This window comes from Cupressus sempervirens, chromosome 6 (assembly GCF_028749045.1).
Source record: "Cupressus sempervirens isolate cs-2001-9-10 chromosome 6, ASM2874904v1, whole genome shotgun sequence".
NCBI classification, from domain to species: Eukaryota; Viridiplantae; Streptophyta; class Pinopsida; order Cupressales; family Cupressaceae; genus Cupressus; species Cupressus sempervirens.
In genome coordinates, this window is record NC_143123.1 from 209357799 (window position 1) to 209378447 (window position 20649).

The 20649-nt window shown below is 34.4% G+C and overlaps 1 protein-coding gene across 2 annotated transcripts in view; it reads left to right on the forward strand.

The window, feature by feature from the left end:
- The window catches only part of LOC149551985 (zinc ion binding protein), a 254443-nt gene that overhangs the window by 109755 nt on the left and 124039 nt on the right, over positions 1 to 20649 (forward strand). The window contains exons 4-5 of one of the 2 annotated variants that reach the window (XM_089787477.1): positions 14964 to 15010; positions 15216 to 15316. In XM_089787477.1, the coding sequence (XP_089643603.1) occupies positions 14964 to 15010; positions 15216 to 15316 (148 nt within the window). The remainder of the gene's footprint in view (positions 1 to 14963; positions 15011 to 15215; positions 15317 to 20649) is intronic. The other variant, XM_089787478.1, reaches the window with a different exon arrangement.

Below are 20649 nucleotides of genomic sequence, written 5' to 3' on the forward strand. Positions count from 1 at the left end.
AATCAATTCTTTGTTTCTTCCTAAGGGTTTCTAGTTTAAGAGATGAACTTGCAAGTATAGGAACCATCATTAGTGACACAGAACTAACACTAGTGGCTATAGACGGATTACCAGATCCATGGGAAACATTCGCACAAGGAGTAAGTGCTAGAGACAAACTTCTTGACTTCAATAGACTTAAAGGAGATTGCCTTTAGGAAGAATCTAGAAAACTTAAGAAATGAGGAAAACTAAAAATAGAAGATAAAGAACTTCATGTTCTTAATACAAATTCCTATAAAGGTAAAAAGAAGCATTTCAAGAAGAAAAAGGGTAATGAAAAGAATGACAAACCTAAGAAAGATCTATTCAAAATAAAATGCTATAGATGCAAAAAGTTTGGGCACCACAGATCTAATTGCTCGGAGAATTCTAAACAAGCGAACTATACAAACATAACTTTGGAAGAAGATAACTATGATCCTGAGAATCGTGTATTGTATTCGTCACTATCAAATGAAGTCTCAAGTAAAGCATGGGTAATTGATAGTGGATCATCTAGACATATTATAGGATACAAAGAAGCACTAGATTCTATATTAGAAAAGGTTAATGGCAAAGTCACCATCGGTGATAATTCAACACATTCCGTCAAAGGAATTGGAAATTGCACCTTGAAACTAAAATCAAGAAATTCTCTTCTTCTCAAAGGAGTACTCTATGTACCAAGAATAAAAATAAATCTAATCTTGGTTACAATACTTGAAGATGATGGACATAATGTTGCATTCATGGACGGTAAAGTAATAACCTGGGCTAAGAACTCCTCAATTAAGAAAGCAAAATTGATTGGTCAAAGAAAAGGGTATTTGTATGAATTAAATTCAGAACCCAGTCTACCTATTCAAGCCTTAATTCATGAAGCTGCGGATATAAATGAAATATGGCACAGAAGGTTAGGACATCTAAAGTTCAAAACTTTATCAACTATGGAGAAGATGGTTACTGGTTTACCTAAACTAAATAAAGAGCACTCAAGTATATGCAAAGGATGCGCTCTGGGTAAGAACATCAAAAGTCCATGTCATGATAGCACTAGAAAAACTAACAATGTTTTGGAATTAATCCACTCAGATTTATGTGGACATATGTGTGTTCCTTCTCTTTGAGGATTCTAGTACTATATTTTGTTCATAGATGACTTCTCTAGGAAAACTTGGATTTACTTTTTAAAATGCAAAGAATCAGAAGAAATCCTAAAGAGATTTAAAGAATTTAAAACCTTAATTGAAAACTTATTAGGACATAAAATTAAAACTCTTAGAACAGATAATGGAGGGGAATATACCTTAGATTTGTTTAAAAGGTTTTGTAAAGAAACAAGAATTAAGAGGGAGTACACCGTTCCTTATAACCCGCAACAAAATGGGGTAGAAAAAAGGAAGAACAGAACAATTATAGAAGCTGCAAGAGTTATGATATTTGATCAAAATCCATAATATTATCATTGGGCAGAAGCCTCTTGTACTGCTGTCTATATTCAAAATAGAAGTCCTCACTCCTATCTTAGAGATAAAACTCCTGAAGAAGTCCTTACTAAGGTTAAACCCAATATAAGTCATCTTAGGATTTTTGGGTGCCTTGTATATATCCATGTTCCAAAAGAAAAGAGAACTAAGTTAGAACCCTCCGGGAGGAAAGGTATTTTTGTAGGGTATAGTGAAACATCTAAAGCATATAGGATTTTCATACCTAGTCAAAAAAATATTGAACTTAGTAGGGATGCAAACTTTGAAGAAGATTTAGCATTCAAAAGAGCCCTAAGTTCTGAAGAACCCTCTCCTTTACCTAGTTCTAAAAGAGATACTGAAATTGAGTCTTAAAGGGAGAACATTGAAGAAATTGAAGGTGAAATTCAAAATCTTAATCTTGAAGAAACTCAAAATTCTAAGAAAAGACCACTTTGGGCCATTAAGATAGTAGAGGAAGCACAAGACTTTGCTGCACCATCGGGAAAAATCAAAGAAAGCAAAAGACCTAAATTTTAGTTACATAACAAACATGAATGATTTGTCTAAATCAGAACCTACCAATGTTTCAGAGGCTATTAAACATACAACATGGAAAGATGCTATGACAAAAGAATACCAAGCTATTATGAAAAATGATGTTTGGGAAATTGTTCCAAGACTTGAAAGAAAATCTGTCGTTTCTTCCAAGTGTATTTTAAAAGTAAATCATGCTGCAAACAGTAGCATTGAAAATTGTATTTGTAGCCAGGGGATTCTCTCAGAAAGAGGGGATTGATTATGAAGAAACTTTTGCTCCTATTGCTAGATACACCTCTGTAAGAGCAATCTTAGCCATTGTAGCATCGAAGGGATGGAAAGTACATTAGATGAATGTAAAAACAACATTTCTGAATGGAAAGATTACAGAAGAAGTGTATTTGGAGCAACCTGAAGGATTTGAAATTCATGATCCTAACATTTTTGTTTGCAGGCTCAAGAAAGCTCTCTATGGGCTTAAACAGGCTCCAAGGGCTTGGTATGAAAGAATTGATAAGTATCTCTCCGACATAGGATTCTCCAAAAATGAAGCCGATCCAAATCTATATTATAAAAGGGATAAAGATGATATGATAATTTTGATACTATATGTCGATGATTTACTAATAACAGGTGATGATCATCGTATAGATCAATGCAAGAAAGCTCTAATTAGAGAATTCGGGATGAAAGACTTGGGACTCCTTCATTACTTCCTAGGACTGGAAGTACAACATAATTCTGACTGCATTATCCCTCATCAAGGGTAGTATACATTAGATATTTTGAAGAGATTTGGAATGTGGAATTGCAAGTCTATGTCTTCTCCAATGGAGATTAATCCACATAAACTTAAAGAAGTAGAAGTCGAATCACCTTCCATAAATTCTATTCTCTACAGACAGATGATTTGGTCCCTAATGTACTTGGTAAATACAAGACTTGATATTTTCTATGCTGTTAATGCCTTGAGTCAATTTATGTGTGAGCCAAAGGAGATTCACATAGTTGCAGTCAAACACATTATGAGATACTTACAAGGCACCCTTAATCTTGGGCTCAAATATGACAAAGTTGATTTAGATGTACATGGATTCACTGACTCAGATTGAGGTGGAAGTGTTAGAGACAGAAAAAGTACTTTAGGATGCTATTTCAGTTTAGGATCAACAATGATATCTTGGATATGCAGAAAATGGTCTTTAGTAGCACAAAGTTCCACAAAAGCCGAATACATTGCAGCAGTGATGGCCTCTTAGGAAGCAGTTTGGCTTAGAAAGTTACTTATGGGATTATTTGGGCAAGCCATGAATCCTACGATTATTCATTGTGATAATTAGAGTTCCATCAAGCTTTTAGTGAATCTAGTTTTTCATGACAAGTCCAAGCATATCAAAATTCCTTACCGTTATGTAAGAGTTATGGTAGACAGGAAAACTGTAAAGTTAGAATACATTTGCACTGCAGATCAGACAATAGATATTCTCACCAAATCTCTCTCTAGAGTGAAGATAGATCACTTCAGGAAAAGACTTGGTATGGTTGAATTGTAATTCATTTGTATTCTTTAAATTATTAATAAAATAATTTTGTTGTCAGGCTATTAGCTGCTATGGGCTTCACCATTTGTATTCATTATTTAAGAGGTGACGATCTCTGAAGTAATGAATACTTTTATAAAAGACATTATGAGAAATGACAATTTCTTAGATAATGTATTGAACAGTATAGAGCTACTGTTAGATCTAGGTGAGTTCAAGATCATTTTTGACATAAGCATTTCCATGTCTATGAATCACAACTTGGATAAAGAAAGAATTTATCTTGTGTTCTGATAGATCTTAACTCAAGATCAAGTTGTGATATAGGATTGCTAGTTCCTATGAGTCACAACCTGGATAAATGAAGAATTTAATCGTTCTTCGGATTTTATCTTGTGTGTATTACATTACATGCAATACTGATATCACTATTATAAGTGATAAGTCATATCACAAGGTGGTTATATGACTTAGTATCATGTGTTGCATAATACCATTTTCTCAGAAGATTAAAATAGATATAGAGTATCAATCTATGCTTATTTATTGTAATTGATGATGCTAGATATGTTATCTCTTAGTATGATTATCAAGTTAAGAGGGAGTGTTAAATATTTAATAGTGATATTCATACTAGTCTGAGAAGTGCAGACCCCACCTTAATCTTCTCCACTTATACCATATGAAGGCATTCTATATATACTATATTTGACAAATAAATAGGGTGGCGATCTTTGTAGTAAACATGTTTTTACTAACCATAACTAATTGTTATGTTAGTTAAACTTCTTGTTATTCATAGGTGCTGATTTATAGAAGTATTGTATGGGCCAACCTAGAGAGGGTCATGTCCCTTTAAGGGACATGCCCTTTGGTCTTGGTATAAGGGGTGGGTGTTATTGTAGTCTAAGGACACACAATTAACATAAGTCTGCTCCTTCAAGCAATACTTCCCCATACGAATTTATTGCAGAGACAATTAAATTCAAAACAACATTCAATATTCTGATAACTCCTCCTACATTCAGAAGTTAAAGAAGATTATCTTCAGCAACCTAAGGGTACTTGAAAAGTCTGATTTTATAACAGAATTTGCAGAAACTTTATAGTGATCGTTCAATTTGGTCATGATGTTCCCATGGTTGGTCATCCTGGTTTCTTTAAGACATACAAGCAAGTTAGATAGAGATTTTGTTGGATAGGGCTTAAAGCTGATGTTCAAATATTTGTTTAGGAGTATCCAGTTTGCCAACAAAATAAATATGAAAATACATACCCATCTGGCCTATCGTAGCCCTTGCGTATTTGCAATAAAAAATGGAAAAAGAATTTTTATGGATTTTATCACAAGATTACCTCATGGCCAAGGAAGGAATTGTATCTATGTCATTGTTGTTAGGTTAACAAAATTGGCCTAATTCTTTACAATTTCAATTGTGTTAACAACAATGCAGGCGGCAGATCTATTCTTCAAAGCATTTTTTAGACATCATGGGTTGCCTCAAAATATAGTTAGTGACAGGGACAGGAAGTTTATCGGAATGAAACTCACTCCTAGCACGAGCTACCATCCACAAATTGATGGCCAAATGGAAATAATTAACAAATGGTTGGAAGGCTATTTGAGAAATTACATTTCAGGGTATCAAAAAGCATGGGTTAAGTGGTTACATTTGAGTGAGTATGCTATAATTCTACATATCACATGTCCATTAAATGTCTCCGCTTATGGCTCCTTACAGGTATAACCCACCAAGCTTCATGGACTTGCTGTTTGGAGATAGTAGAGTGCTAAAAGTTAATGACTTGTAGTATAGCCAAGACATCGTGAAGTCCTTGAAGGAGAAATTTAACAAACCTAAAACTAGAAAAGCAGTATGCAAACAAGCATGGAGTTGAAAGACATTTTGAGGTTGGTGACTTAAGGTACTCGAGATTGCAGCCCTAGAGGCAATCCTCCCTTAACCAAAGTGGTTTAGAAATGCTCAAACTCAAATTTTACGGTCCTTATCAAATTGTCAAGAGTGTTGGTGAAATAGCTGATGGAATATTGTCATTGATGTCAAAACATTCAGGAAATTGACGAAGAATTGGTATTGATGTCATATACATGAAGAAAAGGTTGTAATGAATCATATGAACTGAAAGATTTAAAGTATATAATAATATATACAGTAGCAAAATATACGACAGAAAATACAAAGTTAGCAACATGATTTGGTGAAGTTTAATAAAATGATCTAGGACAAAATATCTATACAGCAGCACATAAGTATGAGCTATGTCTACTAAGCATGGAGTTTGATAAGCAGCAAATATATATTAGCGGAGATTCAAAGATGTTGACATGAATGCCAGCGAATAAATCATAGCAAGTATGTGGGTATCAAGTTGTTCATGCACAACAATACTTACACTGAGCGAGTATACTGAAGGCAGTGACATGCTCAAGGAAGTTTGTAGAAGGAAACAAGACGGAAAGAGGCCTCATACAGAGGATTCATCGGGTGTCTATGAAGAAGATGCTGCTAAAGTGTCTGAGATACCATCAAAGGTTTTGTTGAGGATATCTTGCAATGACAACATTCCAGAGTGACCATGTTGTAGTCAATCCCCAAATACAGCAAAGCAGTGATATGATATGTTCAAAGTTTTAACGTTATCAAAGATCAATATGTAAACTCAAATATATCAAAATTTGCATGTATAGCATATACAATATGTATTACAGGAGTCAACGCACAGCTTGAAGTTCATAAATATTATGGAGTTTGGAAAAAAACTTTGTAGAACAAACGCTGACAGAGAAATACGACATCCTGGTCACACACCTCACATACGATACCAATTACATAACACTATCATAGGATGATGGAGCAGACTCAGGACAAGCTGCCAATAAAGATAAACATTGAATATTAAGCGAGTCTTCTGTGTGTGTAAAGTTTGGTATGGAGACTTCAGCAGAGATCATATAAAGGGTGAGGACATGTTCAGAAAACAACAAGACTATTGACACTTAGTAATTGACTCAGTAGATTGAAGGAAAGCCACGTCAGAGTAAGATCTGCCATGGTGTGGACATAAGGAAACCATCTTTGATAATGATAAAAGAAATAAAGATAAATTGTTGGGAGTTTCCTTCCTTACAATAAATAATAAAAGACTAAAGAGATATTAATCAAAATAATAAATGGTGATAAAAAAATTGTGGTTTAGTTCAAACGACACATCACTAATTAAGTTGGAGGAAGATATCTTTTCATAAAAAGACATGTCTTTTGTGAAAAGGATATATAGGAAAGGAAAGGAAGGGGGCTTTTATAGTCCATGACACCAGCCATAGATGTATGGGTTAACATATGGTTACAGTGTATGGGACTACCTCGTACTCCTTGCAGGAGGTACCTAACTGCACTACAAACGAGGCATACATACCCTACCCCCCAATGAGATTTGAACTTGTGACCTCTCTTTCAAGAGTACAATGAATCACCACTAGACCAACTTAGGCTGTGATAAAAGGTGTGGAAGTAGAAGAATGAAATAACTAGAAGAGTATCTAGGTGCGAATGAAGAATTATGCGAGAATGTGTATTGGATAAGAGAGCAGATAACAAGAGAAGTGTATAGAGGTGTATGAAATAAAAGAACATTTGGTATGGAAGTCCAGAAAAGAAGTGAAAGCAAAGAGAGTATATGAAGAAAAGAGAAGAATAGAAAGTGAATGGATGAGCAGTAAGGAAGTGTGAAGAAACATATATATCAGAACATGTGTACGAGATAGAAGGAGAAGATGTTATATCAGAATATTCAGATTTGATAATTCAGATATATATATACAAGTGTTGGTCAGAATAATTGCTGCTTCTTAAATAAGGGTATAAAGGAATATATTTTTAAGATACGAGTGTAAATTCAAAATAATAAAAGACTAAAGAGATACTAATCAAAATAATAAATGGTTATAAAAAAATGTGGTTTAGTTCGAACAACACATGACTAATTAAGTTCGAGGAAGATATCTTTTCATAAAAAGACATGTCTTTTGTGAAAAGGATATATATACATATATATAAAAATCAGAATTGTGAAAAAGGGGTGGAAGTAGAAGAATGAAATAACTAGAAGAATATCTAGGTGTGAACGAAGAATTATGTGAGAACGTGAATTGGATAAGAGAGAAGATAACAAGAGAAGTGTATAGAGGTGTATGAAATAAAAGAACATTTGGTATGGAAGTCCAGAAAAGAAGTGAAAGCAAAGAGAGTATATGAAGAAAAGAGAAGCATAGAAAGTGAACGGATGTTCAATAAGGAAGTGTGAAGAAACATATATATCAGAACATGTGTACAAGATAGAAGGAGAAGATGTTATATCAGAATATTCAGATATATATATATATATATATATATATATATATACAAGTGTTGGTCAGAGTAATTGCTGCTTCTTAAATAAAGGTATAAAGGAATATATTTTTGAGATATGAGTGTAAATTCAAAGTAGATATAAATAATAGATTAAAGAAAAGAAAGTTTGAAATAAAAGTGTTCATCATCAGTTGAGCTAGCAATAGTATAAAGGTGGAGAAGCAGTTCAAGTGCAGTGGGTTGGTGCTCATGAAGACGACAGTGGGGAGTTGGTGCTTTCAGTAGGTCGGTACCTCCGAAGTGTGGGAGTTGGAGATTCCAGTGAGTTGGTTCTCATAAACAAAGGGATTGGAGCCTCTAGTAAATTGTAGCCTACAAAATATTGTAAAAGAACAAGTTTATATATAAAGCAATTATTTGCCGTGGTTTTCTCCCACATTGGTTTTCCACGTAAATATTGTGTTATTGAGTTCATTTGCATAATTGATTTCAGCATTTAAAGTTATTAAAGCAATTGTTTGATAAAAAGTTTTAAATTGGCAAATTCATTATTATACTGATTCACCCCCCTTCTCAGTATAATCATGCGGTCTTCAGTAGCCTATGAGTTGAAGTTACCAGCAAGTAGCAAAGTACACAATGTTTTCATGTCTCTCGGTTGAAGAAAGCTTTGGGTCATAATGTTGCTCCATGTACAGTATTGCCACCTTTGGATGAGGAGAGAAGCTGATCTCAATTCCAGAAACCATCATTGAGACAAGGGAACAAACTCTTAGGAGGCCTGTTATCAAAGAGTACTTAGTGAAGTGGAAAGATTTACCAATGCAAGACACAACCTAGGAGAATAAGCAAATTGTGATGCATGTAGGTCTGGAATTGCTTGAGGACAAGCAATATTAGGGAGGGAGGACTGGAGTATCCTCCTCTAATAGCTAAACTAGTACCTATTAGTAAATATTAAATACTAATGTTTCCCCCAGTTAGCATTTAATATATTAAAAAAATTCTTTCATATCAATAATCTTCAACAGATCAGCGTCGGGTGAAATAATCATCAAATTGGTTGGCGGAGAAAATAACTTCAGAAAAAACAAAAGAAACACACAGAATTTAAGAGGGGGTGGGGGGTGGGGGGGGAGCTATGAATGAGAAGGGAGAAAAAGAATAGAAGAGTATTGTTCTGATTCCTGAAAGATAATGGAGCATGAATTTTAGAACTTCTGACTGTTTGCAAGATTGCAGACCCATGGAATTGGTGGGTGCTTCTGAAGGACTAACTTCTTAAAGAGAGCATCATCTTTGGGTTGAGAGATGCCTCTAGGATGATAATAAAGTTCTTTTTTATTTGTAAATCTGAGACTTATCGATAATGGAAAGAATTTGGTTACATGGGGAACCTAAATGCAAAGGATGCTATAGACATAACCATGGGTTGATTGGATGAGCTTTTGTTAAGAGTGTTACAAGCTGAGCCGCGTGTTCACCATAACTTCTAAGGTGACTGGTATTTGAAATTCATGCTGAGTTTGAAAGAGTAATAATCCGGTAAGTAGTAGATGAAGTAGCGTCAACAGGGTTGAGTTTATCGGATAACAATGCAATGAGTTTACAATGTAACAGGACTCAAACTGATTGTGACAGGAAGCCTGGAGAAAATTAATAGATGCAGCGGGCGGTTTCTTCACAGGGAGTTGTTGCTAGTTGTTTTTCTGGACCAACATTAAAACTGGAATGAGATTCTATGAGTAGGTTGGTGAAAGGGAGTGGTGCATGAGTGACTATGGGAGTCTAACCAATGGAAGATACGGAAAACTGAAGGAGACTGTGGTACCGTCAAGCCTTGCATTCAGCAAATTTGGGTTTGTTGACTTTCATCATTCTCAGACTTAACATAGTGAAATGGTAGCCTTGAAGACTCAAACTTCTAGAATAGTAATCGACAACTGAAAGACTGACCAAGCAGGAGGTCCTTTGATTAGCATGGTTGAGAAGGTGATGGGAACGTGAGCTGGGCTACTCTGTTCCATAAGGTGCAGTCCACAACTCCTGTAGCTTTTATTTGATGTCTTTACTTTTTGAGATTGAATACAACACTGGCTTGATATTGTTGATAAAACTGTTTTTTTTCTGTCAACCTTCATTACAGTAAATGTTGTGACTGTACATTCTTTTTAAATGTCTTTGGAAAGATAATTCGCATGTCTCTGTTTGTGTTACTGATCATTGTCTGAGATTGCTCGAAACAATCTTATAATCCATAAGGAGAAACTGGGCCATTGAAGTAGTGAGATCAGTTTCTTTGAACAAAATCTTTCAATTTTCCTTGACTAGAAGGGGGATAGTGTTTTACAGATATCTTATTGATAATCCACTTTTTGAAGTGGAGCTCCAAGATAATCATGTTCAGAGGTATGTACATGAGAAAGGTGTATCATCGAGTAGTAATGATGGTTTTGAGTTAAACACCCCTAATTTTTTGAAAATATTATCAATTTAAATAGACACACAATGCAGCTTCCCTTTCACTCTCTGATCACCTAGAGCACAGAGTGGGCAAGATGAGAGAATACGATGTCAGGATTTTGAAGAAACTGAAATGCAGTAACCAAAAAGAAAACACCAGGTGACAAATCCAGCTAATACCATTTATTCACTGTGGTGAGTATGTAGCACATTCATTTATTTGGTGGGAATTACAATGCCACTTCCACTTTTCAGTGGGAAAGCTTATAAAATACTGAAATAACAAACAAGCTTCTTCCACTTTGGCAAGTGATTCAAATATTTCCATTTATTCATGGGGTAAGTATCAACAAGAACCAAAAGAAAGAAAACCACCATTTAGTGTTACAATTCAGAATGCGTGAAGAGATAGCTTTGCTCTGTATGACCATCTGAAGCATTACAATGTTAGTGCATTTGCATCATAAACATCACAATGAGAGGATTAGTTGCTAATAACATAAACAAATTCTGATGTAAATTAGGAAATTTATAACACTGCAGTATGATGCCAAATCACATGGATAATCAATATGATCAAATGCCCAACAGGAAAGTATCTTGTATTACAAGTTCTGATTCTCTTGATTGCTGCTATTCTGTAAAAACCAGATCTAAACACTGCTAGGGCAGTTCTGAAAACTCTACAAAATGGTGTACGTGTTGGTATGTTTGTTAATATTCATATATTGGTTTGTGAGAATAATGTGGACAGATATAATATATCAGCTGTATAATTATGGAGTTGTTAGAAACAATTCATATATTTAGAAGAAATCCTATAATATGTAATCATTTGATCGAATATTGACAGAATTGATTTTATATCCTCTCATAAAATAATATGTTATCAGAGTCGGATATAGGCATAACATCTGCATTTCTAAGATTAGGTTCGAATTCTTTGCAGTTACTGTAGGAACTAGGCATTTGAGTGATAAGGAAATAGCTTGTTAGGTGGTAGAAAGATAAATAACTCCACAATTAGTGAGCTTGATTTTTAGTATAAAATTGTTAAAATTTGATCTTGGAAGTCCAAGGATTGATTCTGCTTGAAAATCATGTAAAAACCCCAGAACCAGTCATTGATCCGTAATTAGTAGTTTACAAATTAACTTGTAAATTAATCCTAATTACAGAATTTTCCCAATCCACAGAGAATTGCATTATTATGCTTTTCAACCGTTGAATTTACAATTAGGTACACTTTTTTAATAATTTAATGAACTTAACTAATTACAAAAATAAAGTAATTAGAATTTAAACAATCAGTGAGCTTGATTTTTAGTATAAAATTGTTAAAATTTGATCTTGGAAGTCCAAGGATTGATTCTGCTTGAAAATCATGTAAAAACCCCAGAACCAGTCATTGATCCGTAATTAGTAGTTTACAAATTAACTTGTAAATTAATCCTAATTACAGAATTTTCCCAATCCACAGAGAATTGCATGATTATGCTTTTCAACCGTTGAATTTACAATTAGGTACACTTTTTTAATAATTTAATGAACTTAACTAATTACAAAAATAAAGTAATTAGAATTTAAACTAAAATGAAATAGCAAGAATACAAGACAAGAGAGAGAGAACTCACAGGTTGATAATGGAGTTCATCTAATCAGGACTACGTTTCCAGGTCTACCTCTGAATGGTGGGACTGCTTTATTAATATCACCAAGCAATTATCATGCCTTGTTACAATATCCATGCTCCAAACCTGCACAAAATTCTTTACAATCTCTCTCACTTTACAATTATTGGTGTATAGTAACACCTTGCAAATTTTCTTCTCCAAAAATTCTCCAAGAATAATTCTTTCCCACAAAATCCTTAATCCCTCAACTCACAACTTCCTCTCTTGTACAAATTGACGTGCCAAAATAAGGTTCAACTATAATATTTTACCATATCCCCATATCAACTAAATAAAGCCCTTATCTTTAATAATCAGACTTATTTGATGATTATGGGTTCTCTTAGTTTGAACCCTTATCACTTTGCTATTTTACCAGTTGAAGTTTTTTATCCACTGTAATCTTTAGCAGAATGTTATGCATCCACATTTTATGCCTCAAGGTACGCATAGCCCAGTGGCATTTCCTGTTATAAAGTGGTGGAAGGTGGTGGGTTCAAAACCCGTCACCACCATATTCGGGTCATCCTGTTTTACTTTAAATAAAAGTTACACCCAATACATATAATGTGAATGGTGGGCACATCAGTGAGGGGAGCTCCTAACACATAGGAGGTTGTGGGTTCTAATTCCCTTATGACTTCCTTTTATTCATTAGCAGTGGCCAATATAGTTTAAATAAATAAATGGCCGATTACCTTTGAAACAGAATTTGTGGCATGTTGACAAGGTGAAATAATCGTGAGAGCAAGGTTTGGGGTTTGAATCCCTTCACTTGCATTTTAGCAGAATGGGCATAAGGTGCCACGTGTCACATTTTCATTGGTTTTCATCATGCAAACTTGGGCACCTGTGTCATCATCAGAAGATGCCATGTCTTGCTGACTATACTGCCACCTGCTGATTTCATCAGTCAACCAAAGTCAACCTTTTACCAGCTGTAACTTCCACATACGAGCTCCATTTTTGAAACCGAATATAGTTCCGGAATCAGCGCAATGATCACCACAACTTCACATTGTTTTTTCTTGGATTTGAGATGATGAAATTTGCACCTTTTTGAATGCTGGATCCACCTGTTTGAGCGCACATAAATTCTACTTACAGACTTCTTTTGAGCCCATTCCACTGATGTTGTTTTGGATGAATTCTGAGATTGTGAAATTTTCAGGGCTTTTAGATCCACCTGGATCGATCATGTAGAATTGGTATTTTACATCACTGCTAATTTGACCCCCTTGTCATTTTTTATTATTTCTCATTTGAGATAGTTCAAGGATGAATAATAGCTGTGGCAAGCTCTGTGACAAATTATATGTTGTTAAATCTGTCTCTATGTTATATTTCTGTGCATTATTCAGCAGGAAGGAATTTTATTTCCTACATGCAAAAGTTCTTGTTACTCAAGGTTACGTTTGGAACAACTGGCTATGAGCTTTGAAACATGAATTTTGCCACTAGCTTGGATCTGTTTGGGGAAGGTGCATAATACTGTTGGATAATATTTCCATTGGAAGCCTGAAGTGAGTCATTTTTTATGGATATTGTTTACTGTAAGAAGTCACCTGCAAATAAAATAGATATATTTGCAAGCAGTGAGAAGGTAGATCCTTTTATGGCATTGCAGAAGACATTGAATTGCATCACGATAGCCATAGAGGGTGGCCACATGCTGAGGAGACCCATTGTTGGAGCTGCGGCGCAAATATGGGAGAGTTCCAATCAAGCAGAGAGCAACAATAAAAGAATTAGCAAAACAGAAGGTTGATGAGACCATCAATTTGTTTTCGGCTTATTGGCTTTGATTCTGATCCCACTGCTATAAACGATGGACAACCAAGTAGAGTACCTCGCCGCCTGACTTGCATCTTCAAAACTCTTAAATGTTTATTCTTTATCATCACACTAATCTCTTGTCCCAATAGTTTTTTGTTGTCGAAACTTCTAGTTTTTTGCTTTATTGTGAATATCATAACTGAGTATTTCTGTTGTTTTATCATCCTCGTGAGTTTAATAATGAGGAATCGTAAGGTGTCTTTAGAAGCCATTTTATGAGGATGTTATTATGATGAGAAATAGGACAAACCATTAGATAAGTTTCATAGATTTGATGTTTCATCTGTAAGATATCCAACAATTCAGTGCAGGGACATTCACCTTAATCCTGCTTTAGAACCTGCAAAGATGTTGTTAAATGCAATGACCAGTAAGCTTATCTTCCCTAGTAACTATTATGAGCATGAGATCATCCACTCCCTGACAATTTTGTATTATTAATTGGTGTTTTTGCAGAGAAGCAAACACAAAGATAATACACACACACACACACACACACACACACACACACACATACATACAGTAGAAACTCAAATACCTGAAAATAAATTGCTTCTCCAAGGGCCTTATTTAAGTGATGGGAAAAGGTATTGAGGGATCACTTTGAGCCTCTTTACAAGCAAGGATCACTTCCTTGGATCTCATGACAGAAGACACATGAAAGGAGAATGTTTCTTTATCACTACCCCTTAGAAAGAGAAAAGATAACTGGTTGGAGAAGCCATATACTCTTTATCAGGAGTTCTAGATATTGTCATCATTCTTTGTCTCTAATTGAATGCAATTGTGTGGCCTAGGGCCTTGACAAACGCAAACTCTTGATAAGTGTATGCTGCTGGTTTTTTTATTATATCAGTGAAGCTTCTGTTCTTGAGTCGGAGTTTGTAATAGGTCTAGTAACAGGTTACTATAATCCAATGAGAATTTTAAATAGTTTTTAATTGTGAATCAATTTCAAATGAATAAATTGTAATGTATACATATTAATTACAGTACTTGAAAAAAAGAAGCACAAGAGAAGAATCATCAATGTGTCGTTTTTTCTTCCAGGATAAATGGCAGTTGGCATTTAGAAAGTGCAATGTGCCCTTGCACAGGTAACCTCTTCAATGCATGTTACAGTCTACCTTTCTTTATGTCAGCAGCTGTTTTTTGGTGGGGAAATACACTAGACTATCTACCAAACTTGCAATAGTTGCATATTTGTCTCTCTTGTTTTATTGCTTTGGGATAAACTGCTTTTAGATTAAAAAAGATCATTAGTGTTTGTATTTTCTTATTTACCAAATGTGTCATTTGCAGATCCTGAAAGTTCCTTATCTAGAGTTCTGATGAATTGGGCTGATTACTACAGTTGGAGGTGCCTCCCTCTTGATTCACCAGTTGCTTTACTGCTCCACTGGGTACAAGATGGCCTAATTAATTTTTAATTATAAACTAGAAAAAGCTAATTTGATTATATCACTGGTGTGAGGGGATTGGATTATTCTTTGGCAAAAGAAAACAATCCATCTATGTTCAACATGTTGGGTTTAAATTTGGGAAAAAATGGGTTAAGGAAAAATCAGAAAAGAGTGCCCCAAAAATTGCGAAAAAAACCTTTACCTTAGTTTTTTCTTTAGTTGGGAAAAAACTATCGGTTTGACCAATTTTATGCAGAAACTTGTTGTTTTTCCAGGGAAAGAATTGGTGTAGGGGAGTAAGAAAGATAAATTGTGATTTAATCATTTATCATGAGTTTTTTAAGATTTCTGCTTGTATGGTCTGAAGAGTAGGAATTAAGTATATTCTATCAGATATCCATTTAATGTTATAATCATTTTTCTTAATTTTCAAAATGTGAGTTATATCAAAAGTTGTCAGTGGTGTAGAGATATACATATAATCTAAATGTGTGCATAGCACTCTTACCCGAGTTCCTTGCAACTCAATAAATAGTTTTTAAATAAGCATACAACATATGCTGATTTTATACTCATATAGATTAAATTTTTATTTTTTGAATATCTAGCAAAAATCAGTGCTCCTAGATTTTGATGTTCATACAGGCCAAATCCTCCATTGATTGAACTTTGAAGGGGCAGGCCTCACATTAGCTATTTCAAGGCAGATTTGTTAATTCTATTCTTATGCAACCTTGTCAACAAAGAGTTAATCAGAGGGATCTCTATGTATATCAAGAAAATGGTTCTCAATCCTGAAACCTTAAATGTAACATGATTGCTTGAATTTCCAGTAGATTGTCAGAAGCAACTGGATATATTTGTGTCTGTGCATGTGTGTGTGTATTTAAATATCTTGAAGATGCTTTAAAGTTTTAGATAAATTGAACATGGAATTTTCTCCAGGTTTCCTTACCTCGTTTGATATTCCATTTCTTTGTCGCCACTTAGAGATATGTTGTCTTGGATGTTGCCCATTGGGATAGTTTAGATAGCTTAGATTTAAATAAAATGATGGATGTGAAAGAAAGCATGACACAAAATTATTTTAACAATGCCCATGAGATCATTTTTTTTTTATAGGTAAAAGGCTAAGGCCAAATAATTTTTATAAATGATAATAAATAAACCTATTTACAACCCAGCTCACAGGGGCACTGATAGCAAAGAGGTGGTCAGAGAAAACCTCCAATCTTGACCCAAAAATACGAAAGATTCATAGTTACTTCATTTTACAAGCTTCTGGATTTCCATACGGGTTATTACTAGATCAATTTACAAACCACCCATTATGAGTGTCGGAATTACTTCTTATTGCAATACAATGCAATTTTGTATCGGAAAGATCTTTGTTACTCTCTGCCTGAATAGCCATCAATATTCTTAACAGTCTTCTGGGAGCTTTAGTATTCTCTGTCTGAATAGCCATCAATATTCTTGACAGTCTTCTGGGAGCTTAGAATCTGCATTTGTCATAAACATGACACTTTCTTGCCAAACAGATTAGAACATGCAGGTTAAGATCCAATATACTTCTGAAAATATTGATACTAACAATTCCGTTCTAAGATATAAGCATCAATATACCATGGCTAAATCTATTATGCTCTGATCTGTAGGACCTAACCCATAATATCTGCTGCAGACTATCTGGAACTGTGAGTAAAACTATAGAAATGCTCAAAAGTCCCATACAGACCAAACAGAGGATACTATTAGTTTTAATAAAAGATTTAGTATGTGCCACTGATGCCCACTTTCATATAGAGAAAAGTTAAAACTACCTTATTAATCTATACTCATCCCCCCCAACTCATAGACTTGGCCTTACCACTTTGTATATATATTCAAATTTACGTGTATATATACAAATATATACCCTAAGGGGATATATATGTATATTTATAATTATTTATGTTTGCAAACATATAAATGTGAATGCCAACTTATGCCTTAAAGAATATAATGCATAATTTATTAAGAGACCTTTCTCCATATGATCTAGATCAGTCAGAGTAAAGAGGCCACCTTACTACTGGATTACAGGAATGGATTAGCATAAGTTGGCCTGAGGAAGTTACAAATTTCAAAGGATGGAAAATGGAAGTGCGGGCAGGCACTTCATGTGTGGTAAACATAATGCTTATTTAACGCCATAATTCGGAAAGATAGCCCAATTCAAAGGTGAAATTTTAACACTAAACTGGACATAGTTAAATAATCCCTAGTCGAGTACATTTGCACAAGTGATTTGAGTTCCTCTTCACTTAAAATGCATTGCACTGCAATTGTGTAACCAATGCTAACGATATTCTTTTATAAAATATTTAATACACTAAGTAGTACTTAATGCAAACGAAATTGATTCAGAGGCAGGGTCATTAGACTACAATCTTAAGTCAGATTTTTTTGAACCATGGAAGCACTCATTTCAAAACTAAATTTCTATTTATTTATAATTTTATATATTTGATTCTATTTATTTCTATGTTACATGAAGATGCATCCCATGTCGTCCCCTCACCCCCGTCTCCAAAACACCTTGGAACATTTTAATAACCAACACAAGTTAATGTTTTTCTTCAGACAGCAAGTTACAAATCCAAGTGGGCTTTGACATTAAATAATGGTTTAAGCTGGCACTAAATTGAATCTATATTTCATGGATGCATCAAAGTGTTGTTGTTGCAGGCTTGTTTTGTGTCTCGGACAAGACATTTTCTGATTTCACCATAAATGTTGTCATTAAAGGTTATATAAAATGTATAAAACATATAAATCTTAAGTTATATAAATCTTACCAGAAATTACCTAGGGGATTTCACCATAAATGTTGTCATTAAAGGTTATAGAAAATAAGTTAATATATTACAAATTTATATGTTTTATACGTTTTAACTTTTATATAACCTATAATGACAGCATTTATCATGAAATCAGAAAATGTCTTGTCTAAGACCCAAAATAAGCCTACAACTCCAACACTTTGATGCATCCATATATTAATGATGCATCACGCTAATATGATACAAACATGCTGCTTGGGGAATATACAAATTAATTTATATGGCAGTTCATATTTCCTAGGCAGTATATTACAAATTTGGGGAAATATATAAATTTCTGACATATTAACTTATTTTATATAACCTTTAAGGACAACATTTATGGTGGAATCCCTCTAGGAAATGTCCCAGAAATGCATCCAATGCTGTCCTTATGTTCCATCCTCATCCCTAAAATGCTGCAGAACATAGATTTTGCGCTTATGTAAAGTGCACTATTATTTTACCAAGTTACCACATACACCTGTAGAAGCTGAAAGTCGCAAGTTGGTTTGCAAGTCATTCGAGTCCGGTTCAAAATCACAAAAAAATTGTATTTGGACTGAGACATTTTCCTTGAAGTCATCAATTAGGACCGTGAATGACTTTGGAGTGATTTATAGTGACTTTCGTTCCGCCTATGCGAGCATGGATCGACTTGTGAGCAAGTGGATGACTTTGGGTCGTGGGTCAATTTGACCTAAAAATAATGTTTTTAAACTTTTGTTTGCACATGACATTGCCTAAAACTAAAAGATGCATGACCATTTCATTTGGTCTTACTCTTCGGCGACAACATGACGAAACTTCCATCTCATAGCAGAGTTATGCTGGCTTAATGTTAGGAGTATTGAGATCCCTCAGATTCTCAGGTTCCACTCATTTATATAACCACTACCACAATGAACATGACAACAATAGGCAAAGTGCATTTCACATGGCAACAACATACAAAGAAAGGCTTCAAAAACTTTCTAGCAACATACACGACAACAACAGACAGTTCCAACAACCATACACGACAGTTGTAGCATTGTTTGGACACTTCTTTGGCAATGATAGACAATTTCCACAACATCTCCAAACTCCAAAGGTTAGGTTGTTGTTTAGAAGCTCTTATAGAAACAAACAAAACTTTCCCATATTCTTCTGCATTTGTTGATTGAGAAAGTCTTTTTTACATTGTTAATGTCTATACAAATTGAAATGAGTTTTTTTCATTAGTTTTTTTGATGTTTTTTGTTTGTAGATTCAAATAATGGTTGCATGTGTTTCTAGCACCGTAAACTCCTGCTTCAAAATAGACAGATGCTCTCCACTATGGAAATGTGGAAATGGTTCAACCAATGCCAGGTAGAGGAGGTTATATGTGGATTTCCAGCCATTGCAAAGAGGAATTTAGTAGCTCTTATAGTAGAGTGAAAGCACATTTGTGCTTAATTTCTCAAAAAGGCTTTAAATTTTGTACATGGAAGCCAAGAGTTGATTGGGTGCTACTTAAAAAACCCTTCTTCTAAACCACGTTGTGAACAAATGTAATATCCCTTGCCATTATGAATTTAATTTTCTGATTTCTTGACTTGAGAATTTCGTCAAATACTTTGCACACAAGGAATATATTGCTGATCTAACTTTTGTTTCTTTCTGAATGCCAAACTTCAACATATACGTTTGCAAAGAAAAATTCAAAATATCTAAAAATGAAGATGCAAATGTTTTTGTTTTTTTTTGAAATGTATAAGCATTTGTTAAAAATGAGAAATATGCATCTACAACAATAAGACATTAGGGCAACGCCTCCTATGATATTCTAATCCCCTTTGACAACTTTCTGATATAAGATTCTGATATAAATCAGATTACAAGACCTCCACAACTTATTTCTAAATCCCTGCAACTGCCCTAGAATATTAAGATCTAACCTCAATGCAATACAAAATGTAAATGGATAGGAACCTGGAAACCACCCAAACTATTTGGATTTTATTGTAGTGATGGTACTATAGCAAAAACATAGTAGCGATGACACTGTTCACCTTCAGCTACAAGAAAGTCTTCCAAACTCTTCCATATTCATTATCCAAATATCCCAGCCTTACTACAATATGTCTAGAGATTAATATCAGACTTATTTCTTCAAACTTCACTCCTCAAATCTGGCCCTAGGCTACAAATTCAACACAATGAAAAAACTGATTTGTCTTGTCCAATAGTAGCAACCCTTGGATGATCTTTCACCACCCCAAAAAATTCGAATCAATGGGATTGTTAATTACCAATGACTAATGTAGCAAAATACAGAAACCCTTGGCTCCACAAGTTATTAGGCAAAGTAGATGGCAACACATTCAATATCCAATAATGAGGGTTCCCTCCATATTTATTCTTTTCCTCCAAGAGGTCGGCCTCCTTCTGGAAGAAACAAAAATGATATTTAATTTCACTTTCTAGAAGATTCACCCTTTCTTA